This window comes from Syngnathus floridae, chromosome 6, assembly GCF_059516105.1.
Source record: "Syngnathus floridae isolate MCC-2025c chromosome 6, RoL_Sflo_1.0, whole genome shotgun sequence".
Classification (NCBI taxonomy): Eukaryota; Metazoa; Chordata; class Actinopteri; order Syngnathiformes; family Syngnathidae; genus Syngnathus; species Syngnathus floridae.
Genome location: NC_142418.1, coordinates 13,601,688 through 13,615,602, shown reverse-complemented (window position 1 = coordinate 13,615,602; position 13,915 = coordinate 13,601,688). Strand labels below are relative to the sequence as shown.

Here is a 13,915-nt window from a genome sequence, read left to right as displayed (position 1 = left end):
CCTGAAGTCATACAATTTGGAATTTGACCATAACTTTTACAAGAAATAGTAGGTGTCCCGTGCAGCTGTGTGTGTGAGAACACGAGATTTTACTAGTGTGCGTGAAGTGAAACTTGGAAAATAAATGGAGATGAAACCTGAAAATAGCTAATTCAAAAAAATTACCAAAGTGAAGCAAAACTATTTTCAACTCCATCAAACATGTCATGCATGTATTTTTATTTTGAATGATTTTTTCTTTTCAAGCTCAACACGTTTATTATCAGTTTCAAGTTTTAAATTTTCAAGAACAAATTTTGTTTTTTCAAGTACAAAACCTGAACCCAATCTACCTCCATAGCTTCCCCCTTGCCAGCTTTAGTTTTATATACATATATTAACACCATTCTCAGTCGAAAGCAATCAACATTTTCATATTCCAACAGATAGTAGTGGATTGTAGCATGCGAGTGTATTTTTGAAAAAAAAAATATAAAAAATAGTTTTTTATCATCTGTTTTTCTTCTGCTCCACAGCTGCACTAAAGCTTCTAGTTACAGTGTATTTGCCAGCAAGGACATATCGGATGATAGGTAGTAATTAAGTTGGAAGAGGCTTAAATTAAATTAATACATCACAAGAACTGATTTACTGGGATGCTATTAAGGATTGCGTTCATTGGGTATTTATTTACAAGTTGCTTGAAATGAAATTATACTTTAACGCCTACAGGTGGAGGCCACGAGCAAAAAATGACATTCATTTGACGCTCACGTAGTCTAAAGGTTGACCGCCAGAGAGCAGCATTGGATCTTCCAAACAGAAATAAACTGTGACCTGACCATTCGTGAGTAAAGGACAACTATCTATCTCCCGGATCGCTGTTTACTGTACTGAGAGGGAATTGGTTACACCTTCATTTGGGTTAATGCTACACCGAATATATGATTACACTGAGCTAACCAATATTTACATAATATTATGCTATGCTTATATGCTTGAAGAACAATTTGCATTTGTATATTGAAACAAATGATATCTCATATACAATGCAGTCAATTTTTAAACGTATAGGCCTATATTGTAATAAATAAAAGTAATATAATGAATAATATAAAGTAATATATAAATATAAAAATAACAAGTGTGTGGTTTTAAACAGAAATACCAGATGAGGCCAAAATAGGTTAGATTTTTTTTTAATGAAAGACAGGCCATTCAAGAGAAATAATGTGCGTGTTTGTAATGTAATATAAAGTGCATGAAGTTTCAACCAATCAGAGAGGAGTGCGACATCTTACGTCACAAATAGGGGGCGGGCAAGTAGTACGCCGACTTGACAGTGTGGTCGTTGGATAAGTGGCACCGTACCCTGCTTGAGTGCCGGCGAAGACGGACAAATAGGCGGACCGATGAACTAACGATCTGACATTACACGAGTTCTTATCCAAACATTCGGCATCGTTACCTGGCAAGGCACGGAATAATAACGTGGACTAACGTTAGCAGTAAAACCCTGCGTAGGCGAGGTGTCGTGGACACGTTTGGAAGGAGGATAGTTAAAGGACGGAGCCACAGGTAGGAAAGCTGCCGTGGCAGAAGATCTCAAAGTGCAAGCTGGTCATGTAGATTTTAGTCTCTGACCCGAGCGACGAGTTTCAGCTGCGGAACGGCGCAGGTCGAACACAAGCAGAAGCGAGAAGACTTTGCACGCTGTTCCGCCTGTCGGTCCAGTCGACCGGGCTTCTGGTCCCAGGAAAAGCCACAATGTCCAGGAGAAAGCAGAGCAAACCACGACAGATAAAGCGTAAGTCAGATGAAATCACTTGTTGTTTTGTCGTATGCGATATTTGCTCGGTGTCAAACTTGTCAGATAAACAGAAGACAAGAAAATCGCCTGTAACGCTCCATAGGGACCGCTCCATCCTAAAAGTTCATAAACAGGACAAAATCCCAACTATAATGCATGATTTTAATCTACAATAGCAGAGTTTTATTGTGCAGACAATATATTGCGTTTTATATCTTACAGAATTTACCTTGCAGTGCAAATGACAAGACTTTCCCCCCCGTGTGTGTCACACTAAAAAAAAAAAAAAAACTCTGCAATGTTCTCATATAAATACTTAGGCTCGCATTGGCAGACATAACTGTAGCCGAGACTTCCTGTTTAATTCTCTTGTGAAAGCGTCAGTATTCTCTGAGAAAGCCGATGTGAACAGAGATAAAGCAGCGATCCGATGTGAGCCGTGATAAAAATTAAAATTGGATCTTTTTTATTTGTTTTGTGTCTGAGGCAGCGCCAAGGCCGCCGGTGAATTTCCCCGCTGGGTTTTCACTTTTCTTTTCTTTCTTTTCCCCCAGAGATGGTGCATTAGATAGCCCGATCTTTCCTCCGTTGCTGCTTACAATTTGACAGTTTTACATATTTTCATTCAATAATTATTGGGTTCGAATGTGTTTTTGTTGCTTTGCAGTTTTAATCATTCACTGTTCATTAAAAGTGCATTTTTCTATAAAGTAGTTTGTACCTTGAATGCATCATTGGGGAAAATACATTGCAATCTGCTCAGTCTGTTAACAAAACGATTGAGGAATCAAGCCCACTCTCTCTCTACGTTTCATTGAAGCATCACCTGGATGTTTAGAACTGCATAGCATCACTAGACAAACATTAGTTTCAGGAGCCATCAATGTATGTTAGTGTTTTGTATGCAATAGTTGACCAGTCCCGAACTTTGAAATGCAATAGCTGATTAACAAATGACGGTATTAAACAATTGGGCTAGTGATGGAAGAAAAGTTACAGTTACTACTAGATTCTGTTAAAACCATCACTGATAATTAAATTGTTTATTGTAATTTGAAAAGAGCTTGCGCAACAAGAAGTGCAAGTTTGCACTCATTTAAGACGCCGTTAAAATTATATTTCTTGAACTTAAAACTGGTGGGATTCCTCCCATTTGATTATTTTTTTCCATGTTGTTAGTTACAGACTTTCATCAAAATCAAACGAGTATGTTGTATGTTGTTCAGCTTCAGACTAAAATAAGACAAGTGCACTCTCTCTCTCTCTCTCTCTCTCTCTCTCTCTCTCTCTCTCTCTCTCTCTCTCTCTCTCTCTCTCTCTCTCTCTTTCTCTCTCTCACTCTCTCTCTCTCTCTCTTTCTCTCTCTCTCTTATTCTCAAAATTTGTACTAGCAATGCACCCACCACATTTTTGTGCTATATTTAAAAAAAATATGACATTGGCTTTCATGATGAAAGTGCCCAAGATCATCCATACCTTTCTTCACTCAGTTTTAGGTGCTGTAAATCGCAAGTAGACAGTTTGGGAAGTGGTGAGGTTTGGAAAGGCATCCCAGAGCAAGCGGCTACTAAATCCCAGCTTGACTTTGTGTGTATGTGTGACAACAAGAGACACAGGGAGAGCATACTGTATTGTGTGTTTCCATCTCAGGGGTGTCATGGCCATCTTTATCAGCGCTTCTAGTCCCTCATGCTTCCCTGTGCAGCAGGCCTGGCTGTAGTCGAGGCCAACCAGCTCTCAGCCCCGTGACTCTCTTGTGATTTGGCAGACATTTTGATAGGAAAGAGTGTGGAGTGATAAGGACAACTTTGTTGATCTGGGTTTTGAGGGGGTCCAGCAGAGGTGTGGGCTTGTGCTGTTACAACTACATTAGCACTAATTAAAGCAGCGGGTCCACTGTGTTGTTTTGTATCTGATCCATATTTTTACTGAAGTGAGGTATTGTTAATGGAAGGTAAGGTTCTGCAAGGTGGTACAATTCCTTCTCTTCAGAACAATGCAACATTTCTGCTGTGTTATTTATTTACAATGCAGGAATGATGCTTAAAGATAATGATGATTGATCTGTTCTGTTATGTTCTAACCAACATTGCTGCAGATGCAGGTAATTCCTGCATGGAAATTATTGGAAAGCAGTCCATTTTTTTTTTTATGTTAAATTTGCATGTTCCACGAGACACCAGCGTAAGGAAAAGCAGAAGGGAACTGTCATTCAAAGCATAAGGACTCCAGTTCATACTAATGTAGTGTCCAGTACCGAATTGTTGTATTAAAAACTGCCGGTAGCACTTCCACTATCTGCACATGAGCAGGAGACTGAAACACAGCACTCATAGGAGCTTTAAAGGTCTACAATGGCTTTGTCCGAATGTGCACAGTATTCCTTTTAGAGCAGTGGTCCCCAACCCCTGGGTGCGGACCTGTAGCAGTCCGTGGATCATTTGGTACCAGGCCACTAAAGAAAGAATAAATAATTAGCATTATTTCCATTTTATTTATCTGAGCCTGAAAGATCTTTTATTTTGAAAATGGATCGGATTATCCCCTACACCTCGGTGACGTGAACATTACATAACATTCGGATACAGCCAATGCCTTTTATTTTACCAAGATATTTTTAAGAGCTACCAATGATGACAAAGGCGGGCTCGCGTTTACATTCCCGCGCATCTAGGTCCTAGCGCCCAACGAGCCGCGGACAGGGTAGCCGTTTCCATGCCTTGTCACTCATCATCGAAGGGAAAAAGTGAAATGTCTTTTTACACTTCTGTGAATATGAAGTGAATGTTAAAAATGGTTGTTGTCTTAACAGTGATCATTGAACCTCTTTTTACACTGCACTTGCTTACGTGCCCATACAGGTAAGTTTTACGAAGGAAACAACAGATTAATCAAAGTTCATTATTTACTGTTTGAAAATAGTTGTGAAATCCAAAAGAAATGACAGGCCACCAGTCTTCCAGAGCCCGTTTTAGGCTTTCGAACTGTAGCATACTTGTAAGTTTCCTTTTTTTGCGTTTGCATTGCCTGACACCCGACATGTGATGTCGTTTTTTGTATGCACTTTTGTTCCAACCACCCAACAGACAACCCACCCCTACAGCCTCTTTACAATGAAGTCGTACATGAGGACAACATCAGTACGTTGGGTTTCAGGCTTTCTCGTGGCCAACAGAAGAAGCGGATGTTTGTGAAGCAGATAGATATTTGTCTATGCCTTTTTGTGCGTCATCCTCCCCTGCAGTTGGAGATCTTTGAGCCCGATAAGGCTTCTCTCCTTGATGGACAGATAGGAGTGAGAAAGGGAGGGGATTCGGAAGGCGGGGTAGGCAGTCAGTCAGCCAGCCCACTGAGGCTGGATCCCTGGGCTTATATTTTGCCAGTTGAGATGGGAGACATGATAAAACATGGCAGTGATCCCTGCTGGTGATAACAGAAAGCAGAAGAGAGAGGAAGAGATGAGAGGTAGGGCAGATGGAAGGAAAGATCCAGATTGGAGGGCGCATTTTAATTACATTTGGCTGTTGCGTGCCATTCTTCCAGCATTGTCGCGCTGTTGTCATTAGTTTTGTTTGCGATTGGCTGGGGGTGGATCCCCAGATAAGTAAAGAGGAGAAAGGCAGAGCCAGGGTGATAAAAGAGACAAGATGCAGAGGAGTGGACATAGTTGGATGGTGGGGGTAGGTAGAGATAGAGTGAAAAGCGTGCAGAATACATAGCTTTTAGATGAATGTGTTGTGGTGTGTTTTTAATGGCAGTGCAGCCTGTTCTGCTGCTCCCCCACCCTTCTGTGGAAGATGTTTCAGGCCGATAAGAAGGCCTGCTGATGATAGATAGATAACAGCAGGCAGATCCACAATGCTGATTGTGTGCCTCTGTGTGTGTGTGTGAGAAAGCTTGGTTTCTATGACAGCCAAGCCGGAGCTTCTGAGGTCAGCATGAATAATAGCTGCCCTCCTCCAGCTTAAAGCAAACCTGGAAGCCTGCAAGATCAGACGGAAGGAAATCTTGAAGCCAACCTCTTTTTTTGTCTACTCTTATTTTCCCCGGTAACTTCATCAAAGTTCGTAAATGAGGTTTACATGTGTGAGATGACACTCTCGTTTATAGGTTGCGGTTTGCATTGTGAAAGCAAAGTTATCAGTCACGTAATTGTTTCGTGGATACACAACTGAGAATTGAATTGTCATGCTTTAAGCATGTCGCTCTCTCTCCCCCCTTCCTCTCTCTCTCGGCTCTCTCGTTCTCGCTCTTTCTCTCTCTTTCTCTGCACACACACACACACACACGCATTGTGCCTCGATGCCTTGTTTTTTCTTCTTTGTTCTGCTTTTAGCTTGATGTGAACTTGCGATAAGCCACGGGGCTCGATCTCCGGTACAGATAGAGATTGCCAAGCACGATTAAAGTTGTTATCTGGCCAGAGCAGGCAGGAGCCTAGGCTCCACCGCAATAACAACAGGCCTCGGTTGGAGCAGCCAGGGTCTGGACCCTGGCAATCAGTTCCACTGGTAATGGGATTAATGTTGTTGTATAATTAGATGATAGGTGTGAATGCGCTTCAGTCTTTTCTCATTCATTCAAACCGTATCTTTCTCCTCCTCCTTCTCCCTCGCCTCCCCTATCTCTTTCTTTGCACCCCTTAACAAGCATTGTCATTGATTAATTAAATTAAAATTAATACCATGTATTACTCATTCCGATAAAGTGTAAGATAGAGTTGACATGTTCGGAAATTTTTATGTTTGCGGATGCTTATCACCAATTTTCCCTTTTAAATCCTCTTTTCTCTTTAAGAGCCATAAGAGCGCAGCCAGTGCGAGTGAGGAAAAAGAAGTTGCTGATTCAGCAAGATGACTCACATTTAGTTTGATTCTACTGGCAGATTTTGAACAAGCAAGATGGCGTCTGATTTGGTTATTGGAACTTAAGTATTCTCGTTCCTATGATCAGATAGCTAGCCCTTGCTTGAGAACTGCGTATAACTGTAGTCAGTAGAAAACCAGCGGTATGCATGAATATTTTGTGTGCTTTGTGGAGTTTGTAAAAGTACATAAGATGTACCGCCCCAAAATTTGACATCATTGTGGACATACCTTCTTTTATCTCAATCTCTAAATACATATATACACATACGTATATACACAGTTTATATTATGTGTGCATTGTGTTTATTTGAGCACAGCCAACAAAGTGTGTGTGTGTGTATGGATGCATGTGGACATATGGTCAAATATACTCAAAAGGGAAGTTGGCGAGGTTACAGAGGAAACACCATTTGTGCTCAGTGTGCAGATGAGTTATTACCCTTTCCTGCTATTTACCCAGGGAAAAGCTTGTTGAATCGGCCCAGGGCACGGCGTCATCACAACGTCACCATCCACCATTGTGGAGGCTTTAGCCAACGGGAATAAAAGGCTGACTGGAGGCTGGTGCACAGGCTGCGTATTTGTAGCATTTCTTTGCAGTCAAGATGAAATGCAAGAAATCGGTGGGATTTGATCGCAAACCGAGAGACGCACACCTTGCAAAATGACGTATTATTAATCATTTTGACCCCTGGTAAATTATATATAAAGGGTGGAGCAGAAACCCGGAACTACTGCCTCTGGATATTTTTGATTATCTTTGTGGATGTTGTGAGTGGGCCGGGCAATCTGGCAAAAATATATTCACCATCTGATTTTTTCGTAATTGTTTGACCTCGATTGTAGTCACAATTTTTTTTCTTTTGTTGCACTGAAAACTGAAGGTAATGAAGATGATTATTTTACATAAAATACTCAACGGTAAAACAAAAGTGTGCAGATCCCAAAATTTATAAATTACCCTCTTGGGAAAACTGAAAAAGAAAAAAAAATGTAAACATGCGGCTGAACATGAAGATTGGTCGGATTTTCATGCTCTCCGTAAAATTCCTTGGCTGGTACTTCTTTAGATGATTAAATCGATTAGTTGCATTGTCGTGTTTTGTGGATCCTGACCACTGACACATGAGCTTAATTTATTCCGTGTCACGTTGGAGATATCCAAACCAACGCCACACAACCAACGTTGAGTGACGTGAACAAAAGAACTATGAACTTTTCATTTTTGGAATGACGAACTTAGTCAAATAAATCCAGTTATGGATTATGAACTGAACAAATTCTTTTTAAAATTTATGAACTGAACTTTGAACTACTTTGTGTAAAAACTGACGTTTCCCAACACTGACACACACACGCTCGTAAATCTTCGCCACTCAATGAGATACGGCCTCTTACTGTATAATTGCTGGACATTCATCATATTTCCATTCTACAAATTCTACTACAACTCAGAAGGAACGCAGCGATAGACAGAGCAATAACACGTCTTGTGTTGTAGTTCCATCATCTCCAAAATGACACTTCGTCTATGATGACCCTGATGATGATGAGCGTTGCACGTTCCCTATGATGTAAACATTTTCACCTCCTCACTCTGGTGGGGCTGACAGCTCCACAGATGAGGCAATAAAACATTGCCCTGACTAACAGTAGACTAATCTAAGTCCAAACTATTTGCTCAAGCGGTAATTACAAGTCTGCCAGCTCTTCCCGAGGAGCTTTGAGAGGACTTAGATCACAGATGACATATGAGACACTGTGGAAGTTTGACCTGACCAACCCCAAAATCCAAAGCAATATCTTCTTTACATGAAGACAATTTGTAATTTTTGTAACGACACAAAGTTGATGCAAAATTTGTCTTCGCAGGCCACATAAAATGATATGGCGGGCCATATCTGGCCCCCGGGCCTCGGGTTTGATACTATGTTATAGAGGATGTTGGTTTAGGAGACGGCTGGTCAGAATGCCATTGGACACATGAAGGTGTGTGGATAAGAGAGACATACACATGCGCACGCACACACACACACACACACACACACACACACACACACACACACACACACACACACACACACACACACACACACACACACACACACACACACACACACACACACACACACACACACACACACGGCAATTGTTATGACAAGGCCCCCCCAGTGGCGTTGATAAGACAGCCCATTCTCCTACTGTTCGGAATGCTCAGGTCTAGTACAGCACAGCCTGTTTTTACAGCTCCACCTCTACACGCATGCCGAGTTGTACTCTTAAACAAGTTGCCTATTATCGATATCGTTGTGTAGAAAAGCGGAAAAGCCTTGAGGGGATAGCGGTCCCATCCAGATGGCGACACAAGTTGACATTTTGTCGTATGTGCATTTTTGTATGCATGTCTTTTCCTTTCCCAGTTATATCAGGTTTCAAATCGCTGGTCATTCATACCACATATTCACTGAAAAAAAACACCTTTTTGGGACCTGTCCAAACAGCTAAGTAGCATAGCAATTGGTGTTAGGGAAGCATGTACATGAATAGACAAGCTTGCAAGCAGAATGTGCATGGACATGTGCGCATCCAGTGCATGTGACTTTTATAATAATCAACTCATTTGTAGTCAATTTTATTAAGGATTATGTGAAAAGACTATTAAATTATACTAAATTGTTTTGGGATGGAAGGCGGCTCGGTGATGCATTGGGTAGCACGTCCGCCTCACAGTTAGGAGGGTGCGGGTTCGATTCCACCTCCGGCCCTCCCTGTGTGGAGTTAGCATGTTCTCCCCGGGCCCGTGTGGGTTTTCTCCGGGCACTCCGGTTTCCTCCCACATCCCAAGGACATGCCTGGTAGGCCGATTGAGCACGACAAATTTTCCCTAGGTGTGAGTGCGAGTGCAAATGGTTGTTTGTCTCTGTGTGCCCTGCGATTGGCTGGCAACCAGTTCAGGGTGTCCCCCGCCTACTGCCCGTGGACGGCTGGGATAGGCTCCAGCACACCCGCGACCCCTGTGGGGACTAAGCGTTTCAGAAAATGGATAGACGTATTCATAATCCAAAACTACTAATATTGGCAATTCCAAACTGGGATGTGTGTGTGTTAAGTTTAAGTCATTTTTTTTTTTATATATTAATAAATCGGTATGTTGTTTCAATGTTTCAAAATATGAAATTGTATTGTAATTCAAAATACAGGACTGTACTGTTAATAATAACAGTAGGTGCACTGTAAAATAACAAATGACTGCTGTCTCATGCTGCCAGAAATGTATTGTTCTTTTACCACAAAATCTTTATGTATGAATGTAAAATAAAAAATATAGTTTGAAAAATAAAAAAAACACATCTTGATCTTGAAGGTTGTATGGGAAGGAGGAAATTGGGAGGTTGAGAGTCAATGGGGTGAGAAGGGTGACTCAGCATCATAGGCAATGGGAACTAGAAAGACGAGATGCCGTATGATCTCCTGGGATCCTCCTTAACAGAGGAGCTTAGACTAGTGGCACCTCTTATCAGTCTCTCTAAACTGACTTTGCCTTTCCCTTAGATCACCTTTAGTAATATGTGTATGGAAAATAACAAGTCAGGCAATAACCAGCATTTTCGTTAAATTCCTAAAAAGAGACTGTTGTTTGTGTGTGCTTCCCCCTCTGTTTTATCAGCTGCAGACAAGACCTCCGGAAGCTCAGTCAGTTGTTGCAGTTACATCTGGCTGCCAACAGAGGATGATAAAAGCCATAAATAATGCGTCCTTTTTTTAAAATGCAATATTTATTTTCTGCATGGCAACTTAACGAAGGCTATTGCAAGTAAGCAACCCTCTCTGGTGTCGGTTTGTATATTATAAGCGAGCATTGTTCTACTGATCACTTGTGTGAGTGTGTGTCCGTGCAAATAGATTGTCTGTGTGTGGAAAAAAACAGTTGTAGTACTTTTTATGTGTGGAATATTGCTGTCTGAAATACAGTAATATAGAACTCAAGGTTCCCTTTCATTGCATTCATTTGTTTATTTAAATCATGGTATTGTCTACTACGTATATCAAATAATATGCACAATTTTAATTTGTGCGTACGTGTGTACCCACGCTATGATTTAAAATTGGAAACATAGTTTAGTAATTTTTCCAAGGTTCATGTCACAGGTTACAGAATGTTTGTAGGACTTGATTAACCTCAGATAAAATAAAATGTCTAAATTATTTTTTTTTATTTTGTTACATCACCGAACATACCAGTTTAGACAAATTCAGACAGCCTGAGCTGTCATTTGTGAGAATGCATACAGTTGCTTAAATATCCAGAGTTGGAAATTAGTCACCTATGTGCAAATCTCAAGTCTTAACCTACGAGTCTCAAGTAACTGTAGGGAGAAAAAAAAGTCAACGTTGTCCTATGTGAAGCTCACAAGTGTTTGCCAAGCAAGTTGCAAGTCATAAAATCAGCAAAGTGGACTTGAGTCCAAGTCACATGATTTGAATTCCCCATTTCTGTAAATATCCCGCTTTTGTTTTGTCATTTGTCATAGCACAGTTGCAATTTATGATCTTTGTGTACTGTAGATAATCTGGTCGATTATGACCAATCAGCAATGGCCTGATTATCCAATGTAAAGAGCAAAGGCAGGCATTCTGTCAGACTGACGGGAGGTCCTTTAGTCCGTCACTGACGGATGCCTGATTTTCATTCAAGCTCAGAAGTGTTAATATCTGAATTGACATCACATATTTTAGCACATGTAGCACACATACTTATTTTTAGGTAAAATAAAAACGCTAATGTGAGTGTGAATGGTTGGCTGTCTTTATGTGCCTCGCGACTGACTGGCGACCAATCCAGAGTTTACTCTGCCTCTGGCCAATTCATTTGGGATAGGCTCCAGCATATCCGAAACCCCAATGAAGAAAATGAATGGGTAGATAACATTAATAACGATAATAATAATAGAATGCATTTTTTTGTAATTTTCCATTAAAATACTTCTTCCCTTTTCCTCCTGATGACCAAGATAAAACTAATTTGTACTTTTCAAGCTTATTAAAGCCACACTGTGATACCATCTTTTTTGAGTGTGTTGATCCAATATAACTTAAGAGTCCATAGAGGCAGAATGTTTGACTGTAAACACAACTCAGCCTCGTAAATACAACAATTCATCGTCACTGGTTGACATTAAATAACAAAGCCTGTCATGTTTTTTTTTCTTTTTTCCGTATGCTGGTTTCTAAAGCCTATGACACCACCTTCAAGCCTCCACCTTGTGTTATTCCATCATTTTATCCTTTCGCTAATTTTCTACTCCAAATAATCTTCCATCTCAGTCTTGATTTTTAAACTCTATTGCTCGCCTTCCACCTCAACTTCTCTATCACCTTTTCTTTCATTCCATCTATCTACTCCCCGCTTCCACCCCCTTTCTCTGTCTCCAGCCAGACCCCTAGCCTTGGTGAACCAGGTCTTGGCGGTATGATAATGTGGAAAGTTGAACTGGCCCCATTACAGCGAGGCTGATGGTAGGCCCGATAAGGGCGTTGATAATGGGTGCAGATAGCGCTGACACAGCGGTCCAATAGCCTCGCCCTGCCCCCCCTCCCCATTATCATTCCTGCCCACCGATGGGCTCCCAGAACGCTATCTCCTCTCCATTTCCACTCCTGCGACAGATAAGGATGGAAATACTGACTTCATAGCTGACTGATTAAAGTGTCTGCCTTTCTTGATAATACACAGATAAATTATGTTTCTTTCCTTTCTGTTCTTCTCTCACTCTCTATTGAGAAAAGGGGTGGGTGTAGCGGGAAGAAAAACCTCTATTCTTTTCATTTCTCTTTTCCATTGAGGAGCAATATGAAGTGCAGAGAGATTGCTGAAGGAGGACTGGCACGTTCCGTACTGGTCATCTGATTGGAGAAACTCACTTGATATGTCGATGTGTATTTTATTAACACATCCTGCGCTGGAGAAACGTGTGGCATCCACATACACAAAATCGAGCAAGTCGTAGCAGAAACTTGGCATTTCCTGTCAGAATAAAGAGACCAAGAATGGCTACAAATGTAGTAAGACATAGAGATGGACAGACAGATTGGCGGGGGCACGGTCTGTTTGTCGCCCCGTGAACTGCAGCTTGAGCCATTTCCAGGTCGACTTTTTCTTTTAATCGCTGATCGTGCCACTTTGATATCAGGAGAGATCACTGACGGATATGCTCCCTGCATCCAAATCCTCGAACCTATTTGCGTTTTATCCCCCAACTCACTCACACTTTTCTCCCCCCCATACTATTTTTTTAAGCTCTCCAGCTATCAGTCTGTCTGACTGAACCTCTGTCATTTCTTTCTGCCCCTTTCCACAAAGAGAAATTGCCTCTTCTGGTTATGATCTTGGTGGCAGGAATGACCACTATCAAATCATAATATGGGTCTTTTGCAAATACATCACCTATGGAGAAGTATTTGAGTGTTGGGTCCATCTATTTTTTAGTCTCTACTTCAGCTTGTCAAATTTATCTTCTTGAAGTTTAAGTTACAAAACAATCTTCTTGGTACTAAGAACATGTAAAAGTCCCAACACACCATCATTTTTCCAATTTTTTGATATCATTAGGGTTATGGGTAGAGATTAAATGTTTTTTAGGTGTTTATGATTTACAAATAAACAATTGTTACTTATGACTGTACTTTTAGCATCTGGAAAAAATGTATTGTATTAGCGTCTTTGTTTTCGCGTCTGGATAAAAAAATATCTGTTTCGGTTGCATCTGGTGCTCGCTGCAACAGCAGATATACAGTGATGTTATCAAACCATCAGTCCAACAATTTTTTATACAAGTTGTCCGCATTTAACGTCACCGATGAGATGTAGCCTATCCTTAATTGGTTGCGCGGCAGGGTGGCCTGCTCACCAGCAAATTGTACATTTAGACAAACAACCATTCACACTCATTTTTACACCGATGGGCAAATTCGAATGTTCAGGTTGCGTGGTTTTGGAATGTGGGAAGAGTTTCGAGATTGTGGTGAAAATCCATCAAGCAAGGATCTTTTTACGATGAGGCCGCTTTTACAATGTGCTGCCTTTGGCAATCTCAAGGCTAAATAAATCTAGAAGCCAATCCAAAAATGGGTTAATCATCAATGAAGGCAAGTCCTTTTGCGCAACCGTCCAGCTGGCAAACATTGCCGTGAAATCAAATGACATCTGCTTTCTAAACTGCTCACTGTCTGGAGATAGGAATTTTATTGACAAAGTTGC

The 13,915-nt window shown here is 41.0% G+C and overlaps 1 protein-coding gene across 2 annotated transcripts in view; it reads left to right on the top strand.

Annotated features, from left to right (window-relative positions):
- The first annotated feature begins 1,301 nt into the window (after positions 1-1,301).
- Positions 1,302-13,915, top strand: part of zfpm1 (zinc finger protein, FOG family member 1) — a 70,349-nt gene continuing 57,735 nt past the window's right edge. For both annotated transcript variants that reach the window (XM_088379413.1, XM_088379412.1), the window contains exon 1: positions 1,302-1,786. In XM_088379413.1, the coding sequence (XP_088235539.1) occupies positions 1,747-1,786 (40 nt within the window). In that variant the 5' untranslated portion in view covers positions 1,302-1,746. The remainder of the gene's footprint in view (positions 1,787-13,915) is intronic.